We start from the raw sequence: 20,586 nt of genomic DNA, 5'->3' as shown, positions 1-20,586 counted from the left end.
TCGCCAGACACGAGAGTCGCGAGGGGAAAATACGGTTGTGCACTGAGAAGGCCCTGGTCACTGCGTAAAAATTATCCGGTTGTCAAAAATGGTGGTGGAACTGGCACTGTAACAGTGAAATTGTGCAGGTTATAACCTGTATTTTAAGGTCAACTTCCCATCGTCAAGACTTTGTGTGTTGACAGTTCTCTGCGTTCTAGAGGTCATCACCACATCCCACTTGTCTGTTCTACGTGAATAACGGCTCATAAAGAGGAACACCACGAATAATTGAGAAATAGCATGAGCCACGAGGCAGTGTCTTATATGGTGTAGGTTACATTGTACAAACTCTCATACACACCTGAGCCAAAACCCATGAAACAAACTCTGTATTACCGTCAGTGATGTGGTCCTGCAGCCCAGCAGATCTCCATTAAGTACACATTGATCATCTCCTCCCTCCAGCCCAGGATCTCCCTACGCGGCCAGGTCCTCGTTAATAATGTGGCATACAGAAGCCATTTGACATTTCCTTTAATTATCCCGCTAATTTATTCACACACTTGATCCTAGGAGCTTGTTGTGAAAAGCTGCCTCCAGGAATATTTTATCCTGCCTCTCGAGGCCCACGGATTAGCCATCTTAATAGCAACCCCTGAAGGTATTACCCTCTACTCGCGCGCGCGCGTGTGCGTGTGTGTATTTCTTATGTGCTAAGCTGTAAAAGTCATTAGACTCTACTCCTCAACCATTCAGAGGCATGAATGTAAATTATCCTATATCTTGTTTAATTTTGGTAGGCACAAAGAAAAGTGCGAATGGTTGCAAGATTGCTGTTAATCATGCAGTAGAATGCAGCGACATTCATGTCTAACCCAGTTTCACTAAGAGAGAAAAAACCGTGTTTGATTTGTTGTCTGTCTGTGAGCCAGACAGTGAAACACTGCAGTTTCTGTCAACACCGAAATAAAGAAAAGACTCAGAGATTGTTGATTGCGTGTGATTGAAATCATTTAGAGATTCAAGAGTGTACGGTGAGGCTTTCATTAAATAGCCTATGCAACATTACAGACAGTGAACTAATTTTAGAAATTAGAGATTACACTTGCACATGCACACACACACGTTTCTCTCGTCCTTCTTAATTGAATGGAATGATGAGCCTTGAAGTCCTACACAATTAGATGTGAAAAGCGAGTGGAAAATGTGAAAAGTTCTTCGTTATGTGTGTGTGTGTGTGTGTGTGTGTGTGGGGGGGGGGGGGGTGTAGCAGCTTTACTTCATTAGCCAGACTAGTTTCAACATAAGACTAATGTCTCAGCATGTCTTTTATTGCACACTGCAGCTCCATGGCTTTGGGGTCCATTACGTCGGAGTATCTTGAATTTACTTTCTCCCTGCTACACCGAGTCCTGGATGAACTAATGAAGGGAGAAATCCTGTTGCAGATAAATCCTTTTTGTGTGTAGGTCAATAAAAGTCGGACTGGCTCTGAGAGTGAGAGACCTACAATTACGGACTGTTCGGAAGGTTTGGGTTATTCTCCTTAGATAGATGCACTAACTTGAGATGCAATAACTCCTAACTGGTCTCTTGACATCTTAGACACGTTGTTAGCACAAATAATTTTAGGGAATTCCATGCAACTCTGAGGGTAATAGCATTCACGAATTCAAGGGTTTCAATTGATTTGAGAAACGTTTGGAAAGTTAACAGCCTTGCGATGGTATCTGCAAATGAAAAAATGTAACTTTGGAGGCAGCTGTGCTGTAATGGTTGTGATGGAGAACGATGTCGACGCCTACGTCTCATTCTGGAACCCCATCTGTGTCTCCTCTTATGAGTGGTAAGCATTACGAGAGAGGAACGATTGTGTCTGACCGCATCCTCGTGCCAACCCACTTTTTAATAACCCCGCATGCTTCAATGTTCACATTGAAATCACAAGTAGGTCTATCGCAAGTAGGCCTTGATGTGGGACTTCAACTAGAATCTGAACTACAGCATGAAGTAGAATAATGTGTCAACTCTTGTGTTATCTTGCAGAATGCCCAGATGTTGTATCGTCAGGCCCACATACTGTCCCGTTTATTTAAGCAGCGATAAATATTTTAACTGTAAACGTGTCCAAGAGAACGATACAAAAGGACCCACAGCAGAATATCTATTATGTATAAATATTTTATGTCTCATTTCACCAGCAATCCCATCGACTGTGTGCGCACGTGGGTGCGTGCGTGCGTGCGCGTGTGTGCGTCTGTAAACAACCACTAGATGTCATTAATAGCTCCTCTGCATGGTAACTAGTGATATACTGTGATTCAAAACGAAAATATTAATTCCTGAGGTGTGTGTGGTGTGTTTTTTGTGGGGTTACAGCAAGTGTGAATTCCGAGTGTTATCCTAATCCTAATGTTATCATGTTGACTGTGAAACGTCTTCAATAAAACCCTTGTGCTGCCTTCGGGTCATTGTGACCCACCGTCGTGATGCAAAAGATGTGTCACAATGACTCAAAGGCAGCACAAGGGGGGAACAGTGGAGCCAATAGAGCAGCGCACTTTCATATGAGGGGCCGTTTAGGAAATAATTCAGACTGTCCTTACACAAACACAAATGAAACACATTCACAATGTGAATTGCAAAACACTTTCACAATGTGAATGTGTTTCACAATGTGAATGTGTTTCATTTGTGTTTGTGTAAGGACAGTCTGAATTATTTCCTAAACGGCCCCTCATACTTTCACACTTTTTGACACGATTGTTTGAATCCGCGAAAGACGTGTTTGTTGGCACAATTACATTAATCTGAGTGTGCAACACAATCAGAACTATAACCATCACCATAAAAATAATACTGCACATTCAAACAAAATTTACAACAAAAATATGTTGAGTAAACTATAAAAACGGCTTTGTAAAGCAAAGGCCAGCTCTGTACTTTTCAACAAACTGGCGTGATGTCGAGCACAGATGCAGAAATTATGTTGAAAAAAGCAGAGTCTCATTATGGCCGCTATGTGTTGTGGCAGATTTGCTTGGCTCTCATATTCCATGAATGATGATGAGCTGGTTAAGGGCTAAGACAGCTGTTTCACTGCGCCTCTGTGAGCCGTCCAGCGTCTATGATGTGGAACCTGAATTATTCAAAGTTTTAATTAACATACAGTGCCTTATTGGTCTTCACGCTGACTTTTGATTGCACTTGAAAAATAGGGTCAGAGTGTTATTAAGACACATTCGCCTCCGTGATGTGTGAAAGATTAAGGTTGTTTTGCAAACAACACTGTAGACTGCAAGTTTGCCAGACAATGTTTCAAATGCGATGCCATAGAACCCCAGCACTTCACAGAACTGCACTGCGACACACCTAGCCCAGCCTATATAGATCAAAACTTAGGCTATGTGTGTACAACCAGACTCCGGACTCTCTCACCACACTTTAAAGGACAGTACAAGGGCGGATGAGCAAAAGTTCTCAAGAGAGTGCACAAACGACAACGATCATTAAGGCCCTCCTCTCTCGGCGTTAGAACTGGTGAATGTTTTGAACATGGAATCGTCGCCATCTACTGTTCACGCGCAGTAGTGAGTCTGTTGGGGTTATCGTCTATTAGGCTAGTCGTTATTTAGCCAACTACTCACGGAAAGGACATACAAAACATTGTTACATGAGTGGACAGCTGAAAGTTATTTTAACTTCGTGGACTTACGGATCGACCACAGTTTGACCGTTGGTAAGACATTTTCATTTTAACACTTCCAGTAAAGTCAGTTGATATCTTGCTTCAAAGTTAACCTATTGCCTTCGCATATTGCACAGGATACATAATATAATGTGACCAATAATAGGCTAGAACGAGCCGTCACAAACAAATATTTAAAATGTTCTTATATAGGCTAATTGCAACTTTTTAACTTTATTTCTGAAAACTCAACTGAAAGGGATTGAGTGCACAACCTTCTGTAATTTGGGTTTCTAGTCGTTAATCTTCGCTTGATTCTTTTTTATCTGACTGCAGAGAAACTGCGATTTCTCGCTGTGAAGCCTGCCTCTTTAAGTCCTCTCCTCTGCACCTTTTTGTACGGTGAAATCGGGCTCTTTCATCCTAACTGAACTTGACTGAGGGGGTAACTGGGGGTAACAATTCTGGGTTACAAGTCCCCTGCTGTGAGTTTTGAGCGACATCCATGCTTTCATAAGCTGCCGCACAGTCCATTCCACCACGACGTCTACACTACGAACTTAAAAAAACACACTTTCATACGGGTAGTTGGTTTTGTTGTTGCTCCAGGCAAATTTCAATGTATGCAACAAGCTTGCAGGAAATGTGTTGGCTCTTTGCATGCACACGTATTTCTTCAGAATTCTGGGACTCCGCTAATAGCGTAGAGATGGGAAACCAATGATAATCTGGCGTCTTTCCAAACGGCATTCTAGAATGCCACCGTCAATGCATTTCGCAATTAGAATGTCAATCGGCAGTGTCAAAGTGAAAACCTTATCAACCTGGAAATAATATGCCTTATCTTAGTCGGTTCACTTTGATGTTGCGTATCGTGAGGTTTTGAGATGGATCACATCTCGAGTAGCCTACACGGGGTGATTGAAGCACTCCTTCGTGATAGCGCTTCAGTCAACCCGTGTGTTATGACCACTCATAGGCGGAAATCCCAGGGGGCACAAGGGGGACACGACCCCCCCATACTTGGGAAAATATGATTTGCCCCCCCAATAAATCACTGTAAACATAACTATTTAATTTCAATAATATTAATAATACGTAATGAAAGCGCTTTGCTGATTATGGACACAATGGCGCTTTTTAAATGTGCTGTGTTTTGGTGTCCCCCTCAGGAATTGCTCTTGAGAAAATGTCATATAATTGTCCCCCCCAAAGTTGATATCAGATTTTCACCAATGTGACCACTGTGTCCCACGTCACATCCGACAACTTCACAAAACAAACGATAAACAAAGATTTGTTTACATTTACATTACATTTACATTTATTAATTTAGTAGATGCTTTTATCCAAAGCGACTTCCAAGAGAGAGCTTTACAAAGTGCATAGGTCACTGATAATAACAACAAGATAGCCCCAAAAACATTGCGAGTAGCCAAAACATGAAGCACATATTGTGAACAACCAAAATATGTGCCAAAGGGAAGAACCATAAGAGCATGTAGTTAAACAAGTTACAATTAAACAACGTGAACCACTATAAGTGCAAGTGTACCTGTAGAAAAACAAGCAACAATAATAAAAACAAAATATTACAGTGAGTACAAAAATGTAAATCAGTTACCACTAACCACAAGAGCAACAAGTCTCTAAGCAAGAGTCATTGTGATCCTTGAGTTTACGGTCTCTAGGAAAGTACATGGGGGCTGTTTCTCTCACCACCCTACAATCGGAGTCTACAAACCTCCTCCTGATAGCAACAGCGCTAATAGCCCCATAGCGATTCCCCCTGCAATTATCTTACTGGAAGTTGCAGGGAGATTTACTGTGTCCTGTCCACTCACCAACAGCACCATGCTTGGTGGTATTCATAAACGAGGTATTCCCCAACTTGGAACCCAATACCTCACGCACTCTTTACGAAGAGACAATGGAAGCTAAGTGCACTGTAGCACAAGTGTTTATTGCAACGCCACAAAGCCTACCCCCCCCCTGCCTCAGCAATGCATTTGAACGGTAGAGTACAGTCAATGACAAGTCCCTGAACATCCTGTTGTTATCCTCGAGGAACAACCCAGTGTTCAGGAACAGCTTTACCAGGCGGGGAGGCATTCCTGAATCACTTATCACCTCAGAACAGGGAGGGGGGCTGAGCAGTGTGCCAGTCAAGATAATCAACATCCTGGTGGGATCCACCTGCAAGGCGGTCCTTAAGATGTTTTCTGCTGAAAGGATGTAGTATGAATACCAAAGAACCCCCCAATAATCCAATTTACTCATAAGATGGAACCATCTAGATTGGAAATAACACCCCCCCCCCCCCCCCCCCCCCCTGCTTTGCGAGGAGGATTTTCCTGGGGCTAATGTCTGGGCTTGGATTATGCCAACCACATTTTCAAAGATCAGAGGCTGGAGAATCCGGCTTCCTCTTGTGTGAGCCAGTGTGTGTGTGTGGGGGGGGGGGGGGCTTACTTTCCTATGCTACGAGGAATGGCCAGAGCAGTCTGTCTTGTTTATTGCTAACAAACACACACTCAGAGGTTGAAAACAAGGGATAGAGGGGAAGCATGAGGGACCCATACGTGTGTGTGTGTGAGCCCGTTTCACCTGCGTGTGTGAGCTTTCATGTGTGTGTGTTTGTGTGTGTGTGTGTGTGTGTGTGTGTGTGAGCTTGTTTCACCTGCGTGTGTGAGCTTACATGTGTGTGTGTGTGTGTGTGTGAGCCCGTTTCACCTGCGTGTGTGAGCTTTCGTGTGTGTGTGCCTGTTTCACCTGCGTGTGTGAGATTTCATGTGTGTGTGTGTGAGCCCGTTTCACCTGCGTGTGTGAGCTTTCATGTGTGTGTGTGTGTGTGTGTGTGTGAGCCCGTTTCACCTGCGTGTGTGAGCTTTCATGTGTGTGTGTGTGTGTGCGTGAGCCCGTTTCACCTGTACCTGTATGAGCATTTCATATGTATGAATTCATGTCTATCTTTACGAACATTTCATAAGAAACTGTTTCATTTACATTTAGTCATTTAGCAGACGCTCTTATCCAGAGCGACTTACAGTAAGTACAGGGACATTCTCCCGAGGCAAGTAGGGTGAAGTGCCTCGCCCAAGGACACAACGTAATTTTGCATGGTTGGGAATCGAACCAACAACCTTCTGATGAATAGCCCGACTCCCTAACCGCTCAGCCATCTGACCCCCTTTCACACGTGTTTGTGTAACAACAGTCTGAAATGTTTCCTAAATGACCCCTCATAGGGACAAGTGATATCTTGAAGATAGACTTGTGTGTTGCTGTTGGATTTCTTTGTAAACACTTCCTGGAAAGTTGCATGCAACAGGTTTCTGTGTTCTGTACACATTGCAGGATACAGTTGATCAGAGTTCATTATTGAACTGCTATGAAATTTCTTCATAGATAGTTCCAGGCTTCGAAACCAAAAGTTAATGTGAGATTACAGAAAAAGGGCTTCCCTAAACCTAAATTAAGTTCTAACTTTTTTGTGCAAGCTGGGATCACAAAAGCACTCATTTATGTTTGAGAAAAAAACATGACAGATTCCCAAAATATTTACTTTACCAGAGAGGGAAAACAATTGTGAGTTTGTTTAACATATCAATAGTCTTAACAGTCTTGTGCAGTCTGAGAGAAAGCACTCAAGCACATCAACTATTCAAACGTGCTTTTTAAGCAGATAATCTACAGATAATGCACATATGCAAATTAGGCAGTGAACACGTACACACAAATACACATTCCCCTTACCCGCAATCACATACAAAAACCCTCACACACATACACACACACACACAATCACAAAAATTTCATCAAAGGAGCCTTTTTTTATTAGTCTCCCCCCAGAAAAGCGTGGCTGATAGTCCAGCACTGTGCTGTCCCTGGGACCGGTCTGCATCCTGCTGTGTTCTGCACTGCGCTGTGCTCTCCATGCCTCTGCACAGGAAGCTCTCCATGCCTCTGCACAGGAAGCTCTCCATGCCTCTGCACAGGAAGCTCTCCATGCCTCTGCACAGGAAGCTCTCCATGCCTCTGCACAGGAAGCTCTCCATGCCTCTGCACAGGAAGCTCTCCATGCCTCTGCACAGGAAGCTCTCCATGCCTCTGCACAGGAAGCTCTCCATGCCTCTGCACAGGAAGCTCTCCATGCCTCTGCACAGGAAGCTCTCCATGCCTCTGCACAGGAAGCTCTCCATGCCTCTGCACAGGAAGCTCTCCATGCCTCTGCACATGAAGCTCTCGCTCCTAATTAAAGTTCCAATAATTGGGTTAATGATGATTTGTGGGCTTTGTTTGGTAGATGGAGGCGGGGGAGGGTGGAATTACCAATTTGAGTGCTCTCGAGTGTGAAAGGAAATCCCAATCTCTCACTCACTCTCTCTCTCTGTCTCTCTCTCACTCACTCTCTCTGTCTCACTCTCTCCTTTTCTTTTTTCTTTTTTTCTTTTTTTCTTTTTTTCTTTCTTTCTCTCTCTCTCTCTCTCTCTCTCTCTCTCTCTCTCTCTCTCTCTCTCTCTCTCTCTCTCTCTCTCTCTCTCTCTCTCTCTCTCTCTCTCTCTCTCTCTCTCTCTCTCTCTCTCTCTCTCTCTCTCTCTCTCTCTCTCTCTTAATGTTTATTAATGCTTAGCTAAGCAATAACAAATGTGTGTGGAGTGGGTGAGTGGTTGTTTTCTCTTGTTTGTATCAGGTCGGATACATATGTTTTGGGCTGTTTTTCACTTTTTTAAACAGATTTCCATCCCTTCACAAGATGGTCTAGTTTCTCCACAGTGGTTCGTGTCCCCTGCTAACCTCACTGGCCAGGCCTCCAGCATTCCCGTTACCATGGTTTCCGGCTTCCAGCCTCCCAGTCCCATCATTCCCTAGTGAGTGGATGGGGGGGGGGGGGTTGTGTGTGTGGGGGAGTTGGGGGTCGTGACCCCTCCAGCCACAATTACCCTCTCACACTGTCGGCACAAATAACTCTGTAACCCCTACGAAAACAGACAGCCGTATCTCCCCTGACGACCACCTGAAGAGAAAAGGGAGATCTGGGCTCCGGGTCGGCAGAGGGACACCAACGTATTTGCTGTCTCACTGCCCCCCCCCCCCCCCCCCCTCCAAGCGCCCCCCCATCCCCACACCACTTCTCCTCAACTCTCCCAGAAACCCAGACAGACAATGGACTGCATTCCTTCCAGCAAGTGAGGAACATTGTTTGTTGGCACTTGAAAATACACTTTGTTTCATTCAGCTGGGTGGGGGGGAAGGGACTCTTTGCTTTTGAACAGCCGCCCTCGAAGACAGCCCCTCACGTCCCTGGACCTGAGGCGGAGACGCACTGCTGATGCTGAGGGTCGGTCGAAGAACAACGTGAAGTCAACTGATTCTCCGCTAGAGAACTCCCTCCTGTTGATCTCTTCACACTGGTGTGCGTCCCTGGTAATGGCAGTGGATCACAGAGCGGGGAGTAGCCAGAGGCCTTGTTCCCAAGAGAAAAAACAAAAATGATTAAAAACATCGCTGGCTGGTTCTTTGGTCCCGCAAGAGCAGTAGAAGGTAATAATGAGGGGTCTGTGCTGGGCCTGGCAGGAGACAGGAAGGTGATGATACATGACGGCCTTGTCAGTACATGTTCCTCTGGGCGTGAGGTTTGGAGGCCTACAGATGAAAAGAAGCAGATCCCCACAGATGGAAAATTCCACCTCGCTTCACGGCAGATAACACTTTTCAGTGTTTATGTTGTTGTTGTTTTATGGCCTGAAATCCCACACCAAAATATAGATCTTTGCACAACCCGAGGGTTGAAAAAGACAGCAAGGTACTTTCTGTAGCCATGCTATACAAAACAGTTCAAATCCTCCACCAGCAATCTATCAATGCCTTAGAAAACTAGGTTCAGGACTCTGGAGGTTGCCATTCATCCGAGTTTCTTTTATTTGTTTGATTTTCTGTCAAGTCTTTTTTGCCCCCCCCCCTCTTCCCGGCTCCAGTCTTGGAGCACTCCACAGGAGACCTACCCTGACCTCCTCACTGCTCATCCAGAGCTTGTGCTCCTAACAACGGGATCTATACAGAATGTCAGCCTCTTTCCTGGTCCTGGAATCTTATTCAAATGCTAATGAGTTTCATTCTCATGATTCTCTCTCTCTCTCCCCTGAGAAGCAAATATTACCCCCTACACACACTCACACATACATACACACAGGCACGCACACACACACACACATAAACATACACACAGGCACACACATACACACTAACACATATACACACACAGACACTCACACATGCACCCGCACACACAGGCAGATTAACACACATACCCCTCCCACCTTTGCTCCCTCCCCCCTCCACTGTACTCAGTGATCTGTTGAGTGGATTCTCTCTCAGGGTTCCCAGGTCATTCATGCTTGTGGTTATGGTCAACTCAAGGTGTTGGCATCAAACAGAGTACTTTACTTTATTCAGCAATCATTCTGTATAGTCTCTGGAGGAGTAGTGGCGGTTGTGGTGCACCTTGATGTTGTCAGTGTACACCACCCATATTTTACAATAGTGCCATTAGATGCCTATACTGTGAATTCCTCCTTGATGTGTTGTTTTGTGCGTTGAATACCTTTTTTCTGCCTTTTCTGTCCGTTTGGATTACCCTACACGTATGTCTTCATCCTTTCGCAGCTTGTAGATGTAGGAACACCGTATGGAAAGGAATGAACAACAAATGGAAATACACCTTTCCAGGATTTCATGCTTTTCATAATTCCCGTAATGAAGATAAATGTTGTCTGAAGGCACACTTCTAACCAAAGTCGTCTTAGGATTTAACAGCCGTTTAAGACGAATTGCAGCTGCAGACTTTGAAGGCATAAGCTTTGAGTAAGTCATATTTATCGGATTTGCCTTTCTCTTTGTCACAGTAAATAAGGTAGTTGAGCAATAACTGGCAGCTGGTAAATTTACCGGATGTGGCAATCCTGCACCAAAGTAAACATGCTTTCACCTGTGCCTGGCTCTGAAGAGAAGTTTAACCTCATCCAAAACCGCAATATTGATCTGCCTTGTTGAAACGTTTATTCAACATGTATCGTTTTTCTCACCCTCCTGTGGTGTGTACCATTGCACTTCAGGAGCATTTCCCCACTGTGTCTCTGGGACCAACTCAACTCTACAACTTTCCTCTTGGGCTCCCTGATTTGGCGTGCATTCAGAACAGCCAATCCCATATCTTTGGAACCCATAAACACGACTTAATGGACTCTTTCAAGTGGGCACACAAGCAAGAACAAAAGACTTTCATTCAGCTTGCTCCAACATGCTAATGTGGCAAAGCTCTGATGCTTCTTAGAGTTGTGGCCTGTCGTGACACACTGTAAGACAACATGGAAAACACGAGCCATTCAATAGCCCTACATGGTGACATAGACACAGGCTGTCCCATGCCAGCTATTGGCATCAAGCCATTGTTTTTTTTTGCATATCCAGAGTAGGAATCAGAATCAGAATGGGATTTATTCGCCATGAAAGTTTGCACAGACAAGGAATTTGCTTTGGCAGGAAGGTGCATACAATAAACATATAGGGACCTAAAATGTAAATATGTGGACTATCTATACTAAGGGTACATAAACTAGCAGTACTAAGTGGGATTAGAATATAATTAAATATACAATAAAATAAAATATAAGTTGCCGTAAATTACAATATAAAAATACAAAAATACTAATATGACAAAAAATACAAATGTACAAGATACAATTTTGTAATGCAGTGCAAAAAGCAGTGTGTTTTAAGCAGGAAGTCATTAGAGTCAGTGTGGTCCCTTGGCCTTGTTGAAGAGGCCAACAGCGGAAGGGAAGAAACTGTTTTTGTGGCGTGAGGTATTGGTCCTGATGGACCGCAGCCTTCTGCCGGAGGGGAGTGACTGAAACAGGGAGTGTCCAGGGTGGGAGAAATCATCCACAATCTTCCTCGCTCGCCTCAGGGTCCTCGAGGTGTGCAGGTCCTCGAGGGTAGACAGATTGCAGCCAATCACCTTCTCAGCAGTGCGGATGATACGCTGCAGCCTGCTCTTGTCCTTGGCAGTGGCAGCAGCGTACCAGACGGTGATGGAGGAGGTGAGGATGGACTCAATGATGGCTGAGTAGAAGTGCACCATCATTGTCTTTGGCAGGTTGAACTTCTTCAGCTGCCGAAGGAAGTACATCCTCTGTTGTGCTTTCTTGATGAGGGAGCTGATGTTCAGTTCCCACTTGAGGTCCTGGGAGAGGATAGTGCCCAGGAAGCGGAAGGACTCCACAGTGTTGACTGGGGAGTCACACAGGGTGATGGGGGTGAGTGGGGCTGTGTTCTTCCTGAAGTCCACAACCATCTCCACTGCCTTAAGAGCATTGAGCTCTAAGTTGTTCTGGCTGCACCAGGTCACCAGGTTGGCCACTTCCCACCTATAATCAGACTCGTCTCCACCAGAGATGAGCCCAATAAGGGTGGTGTCGTCCGCAAACTTCAGGAGTTTGACGGACGGATGACTGGAGGTGCAGCTGTTGGTGTACAGGGAGAAGAGCACATCTCTTCAATGCGATCGTTAAGATAGCAAAGACAGATAAATAATTGGACTCCTGTGTCACCTGTGACGTATACCGTAACCATGACGCTTGAACTGCATTTACCTGTCATTTATAACACCATCAATTGTCCTAGATTGAAAGGTTTGTACAGTTGGTAGGATATCTTTTTCAGTTGCACAAGTCCTCACTGTGTATAAAAATCCTTGTGACAAAATCTTTGCGACAAATCGCTATGTGACTATAAGATTGATCTGCTTTGGGAAATATGTTGAGCTGTGGACTGGTCCTGTTCATGCTTGCCGTAGATATGGTGATATTTGAGGAATGTACCACTTTGTGTCTGTGGTAGCCATGCTCCCCTGTTCCCCCAGCGTGTTACAGCAGATGGTTTCAATCACACGGACAAACAGCTTGTCAGAAATCACTAATCTATTGTGATTTATTGTAGTATCAATCGTTTTAAGTGCAGCAATGAGTAAATTGCCATTGTTTAAAATAATTGTGTGAAGTTATTGTTTTACTTCTAACTGTTATAATGAGTTGTTATTAACATTTATCAATATGATTTTATTATAGTGTTTACGCTAGATTATTATCATGGATTGTTATTTCAGTGGTATTTCAGGTTTGATGTATCAAGTCGAACTGCTACTCATGTATCATGTGTCCATGTAGTCAGTATCCAAACCTGTTAATACTGCAACGCTATGGTTCAAGCTATAAGACTTTTCTGACATAGTTTACCTCAGGGGTTAGAAATAAACTGCAGGTGCAGGTGAAGGCTACTTGAAGGAGGGTGTGGGGCAGATGGTCCGATTGTTTTATCTTTGTTTTGATCAAGACTTTGAAACCTTGACATTTTCTCTTTTTCTGCTAGGGTGTGTTCTGTAAGTAGAAGGTGCTTGTGTCTGTGTGTGTGTGTTTACAAGACTGGACAGGTCTAGTTTAGAGCAGTGTCTTTGCCCCCCTGTTTGAGGTCTTCCGTGGTTTAAACTAATCCCCTAGGTTGAGAGGCAGACCCAGCCCAGGTTCATTCTCAACCTGATAAAAGGTGTTGGTTTTAAACTGTCACCAGTGGCCAGGTTTTCCTGTAACACAAACAACTCTGCCTCTCATTTTCCTCCTTGACAGTAAAAGGACAGACAGATGACAGAGTAAGAAGGTAAATGTCAACAGGCATGTTCCATGTTAGACCACTTGCCATTGGACAACACAGCTCAGAGAGAAAGCAACCTACCGCACCATACTTATAGTTCCACACTTTAGTGATAAGAATGTTATATGGGGGGGGGGGGTGCCCTAGGTTCGAATCCAGCCTCAGCCCTTTGCTGCATGTCTCTCTCTCTCTCGCTCTGTGCCTTTCCTGTCATGCTTCACTTGAAACTGTCAAAATAATGCATGAAAAATGAATAAAAAACTGTGTGGATGTACCAGAAAAGTACTTCAAGAGTCAAAGCCTTCATGATTGTGCCTTGACACCAAATAGACACTTGACACATTTTAAGCGTTGTGCTTTATACAAGACAGACCTGGACAAACGCCACACATTTCCTACCTAACCTAAATGCCGTACGTAGCGGCAATTACCAACTGAAAGGTGACTAAAATGCATATCAGCTGAAAATAGATGGATGAAACCTCATCAGGAAACCATTCCCTTATCTGTCTCGGCACGGGCGGTTGTCATGGAGAGCTGAGGTGTTAAGTGGGCTGGTGATCTCAACACTGGGAGAGTGTGGGGAGTGTGCCCACCCTCACACTTCCTGTGGCTAACTCATTTAGCTGACCGAATGTCTTGCTCCACCTCACTCTCTCCCAAGCGTGAACAAAAAATTCAAGCGAAAGGTTGCATTCAGGAGTGAGGAATTGTGGATAGGCTAGGCAACTACTTAGCTGCTGTTATACTGTACTGATGAGGTGCATACATGGGATCTGGGGAAGTGGAAGTCTTGAATTTTCTGTGAAAAAACCCCCAAACATTTTAATTGCTTTCTACCTATCCAAGCATCCCTCAGGGGGAAACAAAACCAACAGTGGATAAAATGTGTTGTTGTTGTGTGAATTCGTGAATTCTTAATTTCCTTTGGAAATCCCCAAACTTGTCTGTATTTTTAGTTGGGGGGGGGGGGGGGGGGCGTGCGCGTGCGCGTGCGCGTGCCAGCCTGACTCTGATTTAAGCAGCTCTTCACATGTCCCATTTGGAATCTTGCAAAACTCAACACTTAACCCTGAACAAGCTCTTCTCCACCGGTGAGTGGCACCTCTCACAACGTAAAAACCGTGCTTAACCGTGGACTAGAAATGTATTTTACGTTCAGCTAAACAGTAATTTGTCCTTCAAAGAGTTACACGGTGCCATGCATTTTATATAATTAATTTGCCCAAATCACATCGACTGCATGTGTTTACACGCAGTGCCACCCCCGCGATCAATACTTTCAGCAGCCGCGGGTCTTTTCAAGTACACTGGGAAAGTTGCCAAATAGGCTACACATGAAAAATGACCGCAACTGCCTACAGCGGTACTGTTGGACACGAATTATATACCTACCCGGCAATGTTTTGACGTGATTCTGTCAAATGACAGGCATTTGCAGTATGTTACACCTTAAATCTTTTGACACTCATACATCATATAATTGGGCCTTTCAAATGTTTCCTTTTAACACAATACTTGTAATTCAGGTTTGTTTTGGCAGGCGTATGGCTGCCGGGAGTCTGTTCGTGTCAGAAAATGACGTTGCTAGGAGGTCGCGGTTACGGACTGGCAACGTCGGAAAATGACGTTGCTAGGAGGTCGCGGTTACAGACTGGCAACGTCGGAAAAATAACGTTGCCACGACGTCGCGGTTACGGACTGGCAACGTCACAAGATTACGTTGCGGTTACGTTCTGGCGTCCCACAGATGCACGGTCCCGCAACGTCGCCAAAGACGTTGCGGCAACGTATGTTTGGTCATCGAGTAACGTTGCGGCAACGTAAGGGCAACGTAACTGTGTTAGCTGGGCAGCTAGTCTTTATTACATGTTTTAGTTCGAGTGTTTTCGTCTCCCCTGAGAGTTTAGCAGCTGCACAGACGTCAACGTGCAGAATGGGCCTGACGCTCACCTTGAAGGTAGGGTCACGTCTGTTTGATCACCTTCGCATTATGAATGTTATGCTGGGAGCTTGAACTATTCATGTTATGCTGCCAGAAACACGTACATCTTACACTTGTCAAAATAAGGACTTAAACCTTTGAAAAAACTAAATATTCCACGGTAGTTCCGGGGAAATAAATGGTTAGCTTGTTTGTACTAAATACCTTTGTGTTGTTCATCCATTTTTTCGGCAACAAAGATAGTAGATGCTAGCATAATGAGTAGTGGTTTGGCCGCACGCACACATGGTAGACAAGAACAACACGTAGTCAATCATGCACGTCATACATCTTACATGGAATTTAACATCCAAACTCAATTAGGTTTGCTGAAAAGATGAATGTAATTATAACAGGATATGAGTATTTGGTCCATTTTATATGTCCATGCTCAGTGATGATAACAAACACTTTCAAAACTGTTTGTCATTCATAACGCAGTTTGACTGGAGTTGGGACCAAATGAAATCCATTAGAAAATATTGACAGCAGGTTTTGAAGTTGAAATGGTCTTCATCTTTCTGCAATGTCAGATTTAGCTTGAATTATTTTTTTTCTTCCAGAACACTAAAGGATTCTCTAATTAAAGTATGTGTTATCACAGAGGATTGGCAAGTCAGTTTTTGAACTGAAGTGCGCTACTTAAATTCAGCCTGTTGTGTCAAATGAGATGGCTTTTGTAGGGGTGAAAGCTGCCTTTTAGTGTTTGTTCAGGAGTGGTATCCTACAGACTTTATTCATCTGTGAGTTGGCTGACAAATGTTTGACAATTTTGAAATGCGTTCAATTATGTACTTATCTGTGCTTTTAGTGTGTTTGTGTTTATTCACGTGTGTGTGTGTGTGTAAGGGGGGGGGGGGGTGAGGATGAGTGTGTATGTGTGAGAGTGTGTGTTTGCTGGCGTGCACGTGCAAACACACACAGGTCTGTGTGTTGATGCGTTGGGACTGCACTGTGTTCGTGTACCACATGGCTTGAAAAATCCTTCAGGCAAATTTAGACAGAAAATTTAAACGCTGGTCTATCTTGCTTGTTAACATATTTTTGTGGATGTGGATTAGTATTTTGTGCAATTACTATGTTTCATGACCTTTCAGATCAGTCAAACACGCGAAGCATAGTCATTCTAAAGGAATGCTGTTGAAAAGGCATATGCTTAAAAGAGAATGCATCCAAACAAAGAGGATGGCAGCTTAGTTATTAAGTCACAGCAGGAGTGTTAGTCATTGCCAAACCTTCAAAAAGGAAATGTTAGTTTAAGCCAGGTTTCTCCTCTATTACATTGAGCTGATTAACACAGGATCATAGGTCACAAAATGTGACCTTAGAAACATCTGCCATTTTACCACAAACATTTTGATAGTCAACTTTTTCTCTCGATCTCCTCCAATTTCTCCTCCTCCACCTCGTAACTTTTTCTCTTCCTTATTTTATACTCGTACTTTTCTCCCACGACTTCTTCTCCTCCCCCTCCTTCTCCTTCATCCTCCACCTTCATCCTCCACCTCCTTCTCCACCTCCTTCCAAAGTGGACAATATTGATTCTCATAGGTGATGTTTATTGAGCTTAGCTACATCTATCCAGTCTAGGGTTGTGTGTTCAGCTTTGTGTACATAGGGCCCTATGGGCTTCACACTATGTCAGCCTTAGAGTGCATATTCAAGTGAAAGTTTGTTTGAGTCTGACGTCTCGCAGTGTTTGTCTAAGGTTGTCTGCTGTCTATCTGTGGGGTTCAATCAAGAATGAGAGGAGCAGAGTTAGAGTGATTAGCCTCGTAGCAATCACACGCTCACTGGACCATCGCTTACCAGTGTTTCCAGCTTTGGGACAGCCCATGGCCCGCCCCTGTGGCCCGCAACACTCGTTGTTCTACGACTACAAAGGGTAGAAGAAGTGTAACGTAAAAATTGTATACGGTCTATATTTAGTTAAAGCAGCATAGCCTGTTCAGATCACATGATGTAGACCGGCCTATTAGAAAGATCATGTCTATGTCATACATGCATAAAAAGAAGACAAAGCTGCTTCCATTAGCGGTAGTCTGGGTCAGTGCAGGCCAGCACACAGCCACAAAGGCAGCCGTCTAATGACAGCAGATGACTCCCTCTCTTTTCACCAGAGCCAAAACACTGTATGATCATTCAAATAGACCAGGTTGTAAATAAAGGTGTCGCTCTGTCAGTGAGCGACACCTTTACTGACTCCGTAGTGAAAGGATGTCAAGATGGAGGGCGGGAGAAAGGGAGAGAGGGAGAAGAGTGTGAGAGAGAGAGAGAGAGAGAGAGAGAGAGATTGGGGGATGGATGGAAAGAGAGAGGAACAGAAAGAGAGAGTGAGAGAGATGATGGAAAGAAAGAGTTAAGATAGTGAGAGAGAGGGGGATGGAAAGAAAGAGAGATAAGAGAGAGGAGGAACAGACAGAGAGAGAGGTGATGGAAAGAAAGAGAGATAAGAGAGAGGAGGAACAGACAGAGAGTGAGGTGATGGAAAGAAAGAGAGATAAGATAGAAAGAGAGAAATAAGCGATGGATGAAAAGAGAAAGAGATAGAGAGAGAGAGGAGGAACAGAAAGAGAGAGTGAGAGAGACGATGGAAAGAAAGAGAGATAACACAGAGAGGGATGGACAGAGGCATGCCTGTACTTCCTTTTCTCCCATTCCTTAATGCTCCCTGAATAGCCCTATGGGGTTGGCTTTGTCCAAGTCATTGTCAGGGGCTTAGAAAGCCTCTTGGCCAAGTGAGAGGCTTTGGTGACATATGTCACTTCAGTGAATCTCCCTTCGTTCCTTTAGCTGCCTGAGTGGAGGGGCGGGCTGGGAGGCGTTTCCCTCGCAGAGCAGCAAAGTGGCGAGAAGGGGCCGGCCAGGGATGCTGACTCCTGTAGGAACTGTGACTCCTGCGCTCTTGTCGGTTCCTGTCAGATATTTTCGTACCGACTCGCAGCTCACTGGCTCGTTTTAATGTGGAATTCTGTGACGAGCTGCGTGTACTCAGGCTTTCTTGATGGACTGACTTTATGAAACGACACTCAGGGTGGTGAGTACGCTGCATATAAGTGTGTTTTTTTGTACAGTACAGTACAGTGTGTGTGTGCGTGTAAGTTGTTGTGGTAGAGATTAGTCGTGTAGTAGGCATTCCCCTTACACAGGGGGCTTATAAGTATCTAAGTACAATCCCTTGGGATTTAAGGGGGAAATATCCTGCCATGTGTTGTGGTAATGGATCCCTCTTCCTCCCGGACAAACGCTCTTAAACTGTTGACTTCGCTCTGAAACACATGCCAATACTACTCAAGGTTTGACAAAAAGACTGGTGTCACCATAAACTACTTGAGTGAAAATCCTACAACTTTGTGCACATTTGACAGTGCACATTTGTTGTGGGGATAACAATGCATGCTAATCCACACAGTTCTTTAGGTGCACCAAACAGAGGCTTTGTGATGGTTGAATGAAAGTTGCGTCCTTGTCAGATGTTCAGTTGATTCCCTGTTGTCAGGATCAAGCAAATCGGGATAAAGGCTCTCATTCTGTCACCAATACATGGAGCCCCGTTTGTATTGGGCATTGTTGGCTGGGTGATATTGTTTTTCATCTTGTCACAGGAATTAGGTTAAACCCTTCTGCAATCCTTCATTCAGGAATCTTTTGCTGTCTACCTTTGTAGTAGTCCCTACACAAACGATATGGAGAATTTCATCTACATTATTTATCTGTGACTGTTTGAGGTTGACCGTTGCGGTTTGAGTTACCGCATCATTGGTGTGACCTGAAAGAACATGTTCTATGTTACTGTGAAAATCAGTCCTACCAAATATTAGATTGATACTTACTTTTCAGAAAAAAGGCCTAATCTTCATTTGAGATTACTGGCCAATTCTCCAATCTGTGAATTGATTCTCAATTTGCGTAATCCCAATCCCAGCATTCAGCAATTATCACATTAACCCTTATTACGAGCCGGGACTGGCACCCGCTGTTCAGGTTGATGGCTGTCACCAGGCGTCCTGGCTGGCTGTCGTGAGATGCATAATCAGTTTGTGATTGGCTGAAGCAACCTTCTGCAAATGTGACAGAGAGATTAGTCTTTGTGTGTGTGTGTGTGTGTGTGTGCGTGAGTGGGGTGTGAGTGAGTGGGGGGGGAGCAGTCCGTTTGGCATTGCCAACATTGCCTTGTTTTGAGCACTCAAAGCCAACACTTGCAGTCCCCACGGGCTTACCGCTGCAGACCAACTTTAAGTCGTTCGTTTCAAGCAATCATCCTGGCCAACAGCTTAGAGATGTGCCAATAGAGGTTTACTGTAAGCGTGCCATTTGATGCCATCATGGGTAGCTTTGCAGTTCAGAGGCTAATCCCCAACAAGCACACTACCATGTCTCACAAGGGTGGAACAATGAGCGACATCACTCTGGAGACAAAGGCCAGGAGCTGGAGAGAAGCCCTCGTCATCTCCCAGGCTTTCCGCGAGAGAGCTGGTTCAGTGGAGCTAGCTGGCACGATAAGCAGCAGCCAGGCTGAGAGCTTGGTTCCCAGGCGCAGGACCGGGGCGTCAGCCCGGCGAGCTGACACAGAGCGTCTCAGGAGTGTTGAGAACGTGTGTGCGAGCGTGATGTGTGACAGCCTCTCTCCCCCCTCCCTCCCTCCCTCTCCTGCCCCCAGGTTTTCTCCTTGGAGCCCTGAATGACACCAGATCAGGTGGATTAACCCCGAGTAGTGCCGTCAGTGGAGCTGTCCTCGTGCTGTCACCCTGACCTACCGGAGGAGGGCAAATGAGGTTGCCGTGGAGACTGGGCCTGGCTCTCCTGTTGGCCCTGACCTCCAGAGCCACGGGTCAAGACATCCCTCTGGAAGGTCAGTATGGAGATGATGATGATGATGATGATGATGATTGGTGCTGATGAGGGTGATGATGATGGTGATGGTATGGTGGTGATGAAGATGATATTGATGGTAGTGATGATGGTGGTGACAATGGTACTGGTGATGATTGTGGTGGTGCTGGTGATAATGATAGTGCTGGTGATGATGGTGATGATGTTGGTGATTATGATGGTGATGGTGGTGATCGTTTAAGGTTTGTAGTGTTTAGGTTGGCTTATGTGCAGTTATATGGGCATATGTGAAGCCCTCTGCAACATTGCCTGTAAAAAGGGCTGGACAAATAAATGATAAAAACATTTTTTTATAGTAATTGATGGTGATGAGGAGGGTGGTGATGATAAA

The 20,586-nt window shown here is 44.7% G+C and overlaps 1 protein-coding gene across 16 annotated transcripts in view; it reads left to right on the top strand.

The window, feature by feature from the left end:
• Positions 1-3,574: 3,574 nt before the first annotated feature.
• chl1a (cell adhesion molecule L1-like a) overlaps positions 3,575-20,586 on the top strand; it is a 42,307-nt gene continuing 25,295 nt past the window's right edge. For 4 of the 16 annotated variants that reach the window (XM_062460255.1, XM_062460253.1, XM_062460251.1 and 1 more), the window contains exons 1-2: positions 3,582-3,721; positions 20,023-20,214. In XM_062460255.1, coding sequence (XP_062316239.1) covers positions 20,133-20,214 — 82 coding nt within the window. In that variant the 5' untranslated portion in view covers positions 3,582-3,721; positions 20,023-20,132. Of the gene's footprint in view, positions 3,722-18,209; positions 18,400-20,022; positions 20,215-20,586 lie in introns of those variants that run through there. The other 12 variants (XM_062460242.1, XM_062460245.1, XM_062460246.1 and 9 more) reach the window with 7 other exon arrangements.

This window comes from Osmerus eperlanus, chromosome 4, assembly GCF_963692335.1.
Source record: "Osmerus eperlanus chromosome 4, fOsmEpe2.1, whole genome shotgun sequence".
NCBI lineage: Eukaryota > Metazoa > Chordata > Actinopteri > Osmeriformes > Osmeridae > Osmerus > Osmerus eperlanus.
The sequence above is the reverse complement of the archived record's forward strand: the minus strand, read 5'-3'. Positions and strand labels throughout refer to the sequence as shown.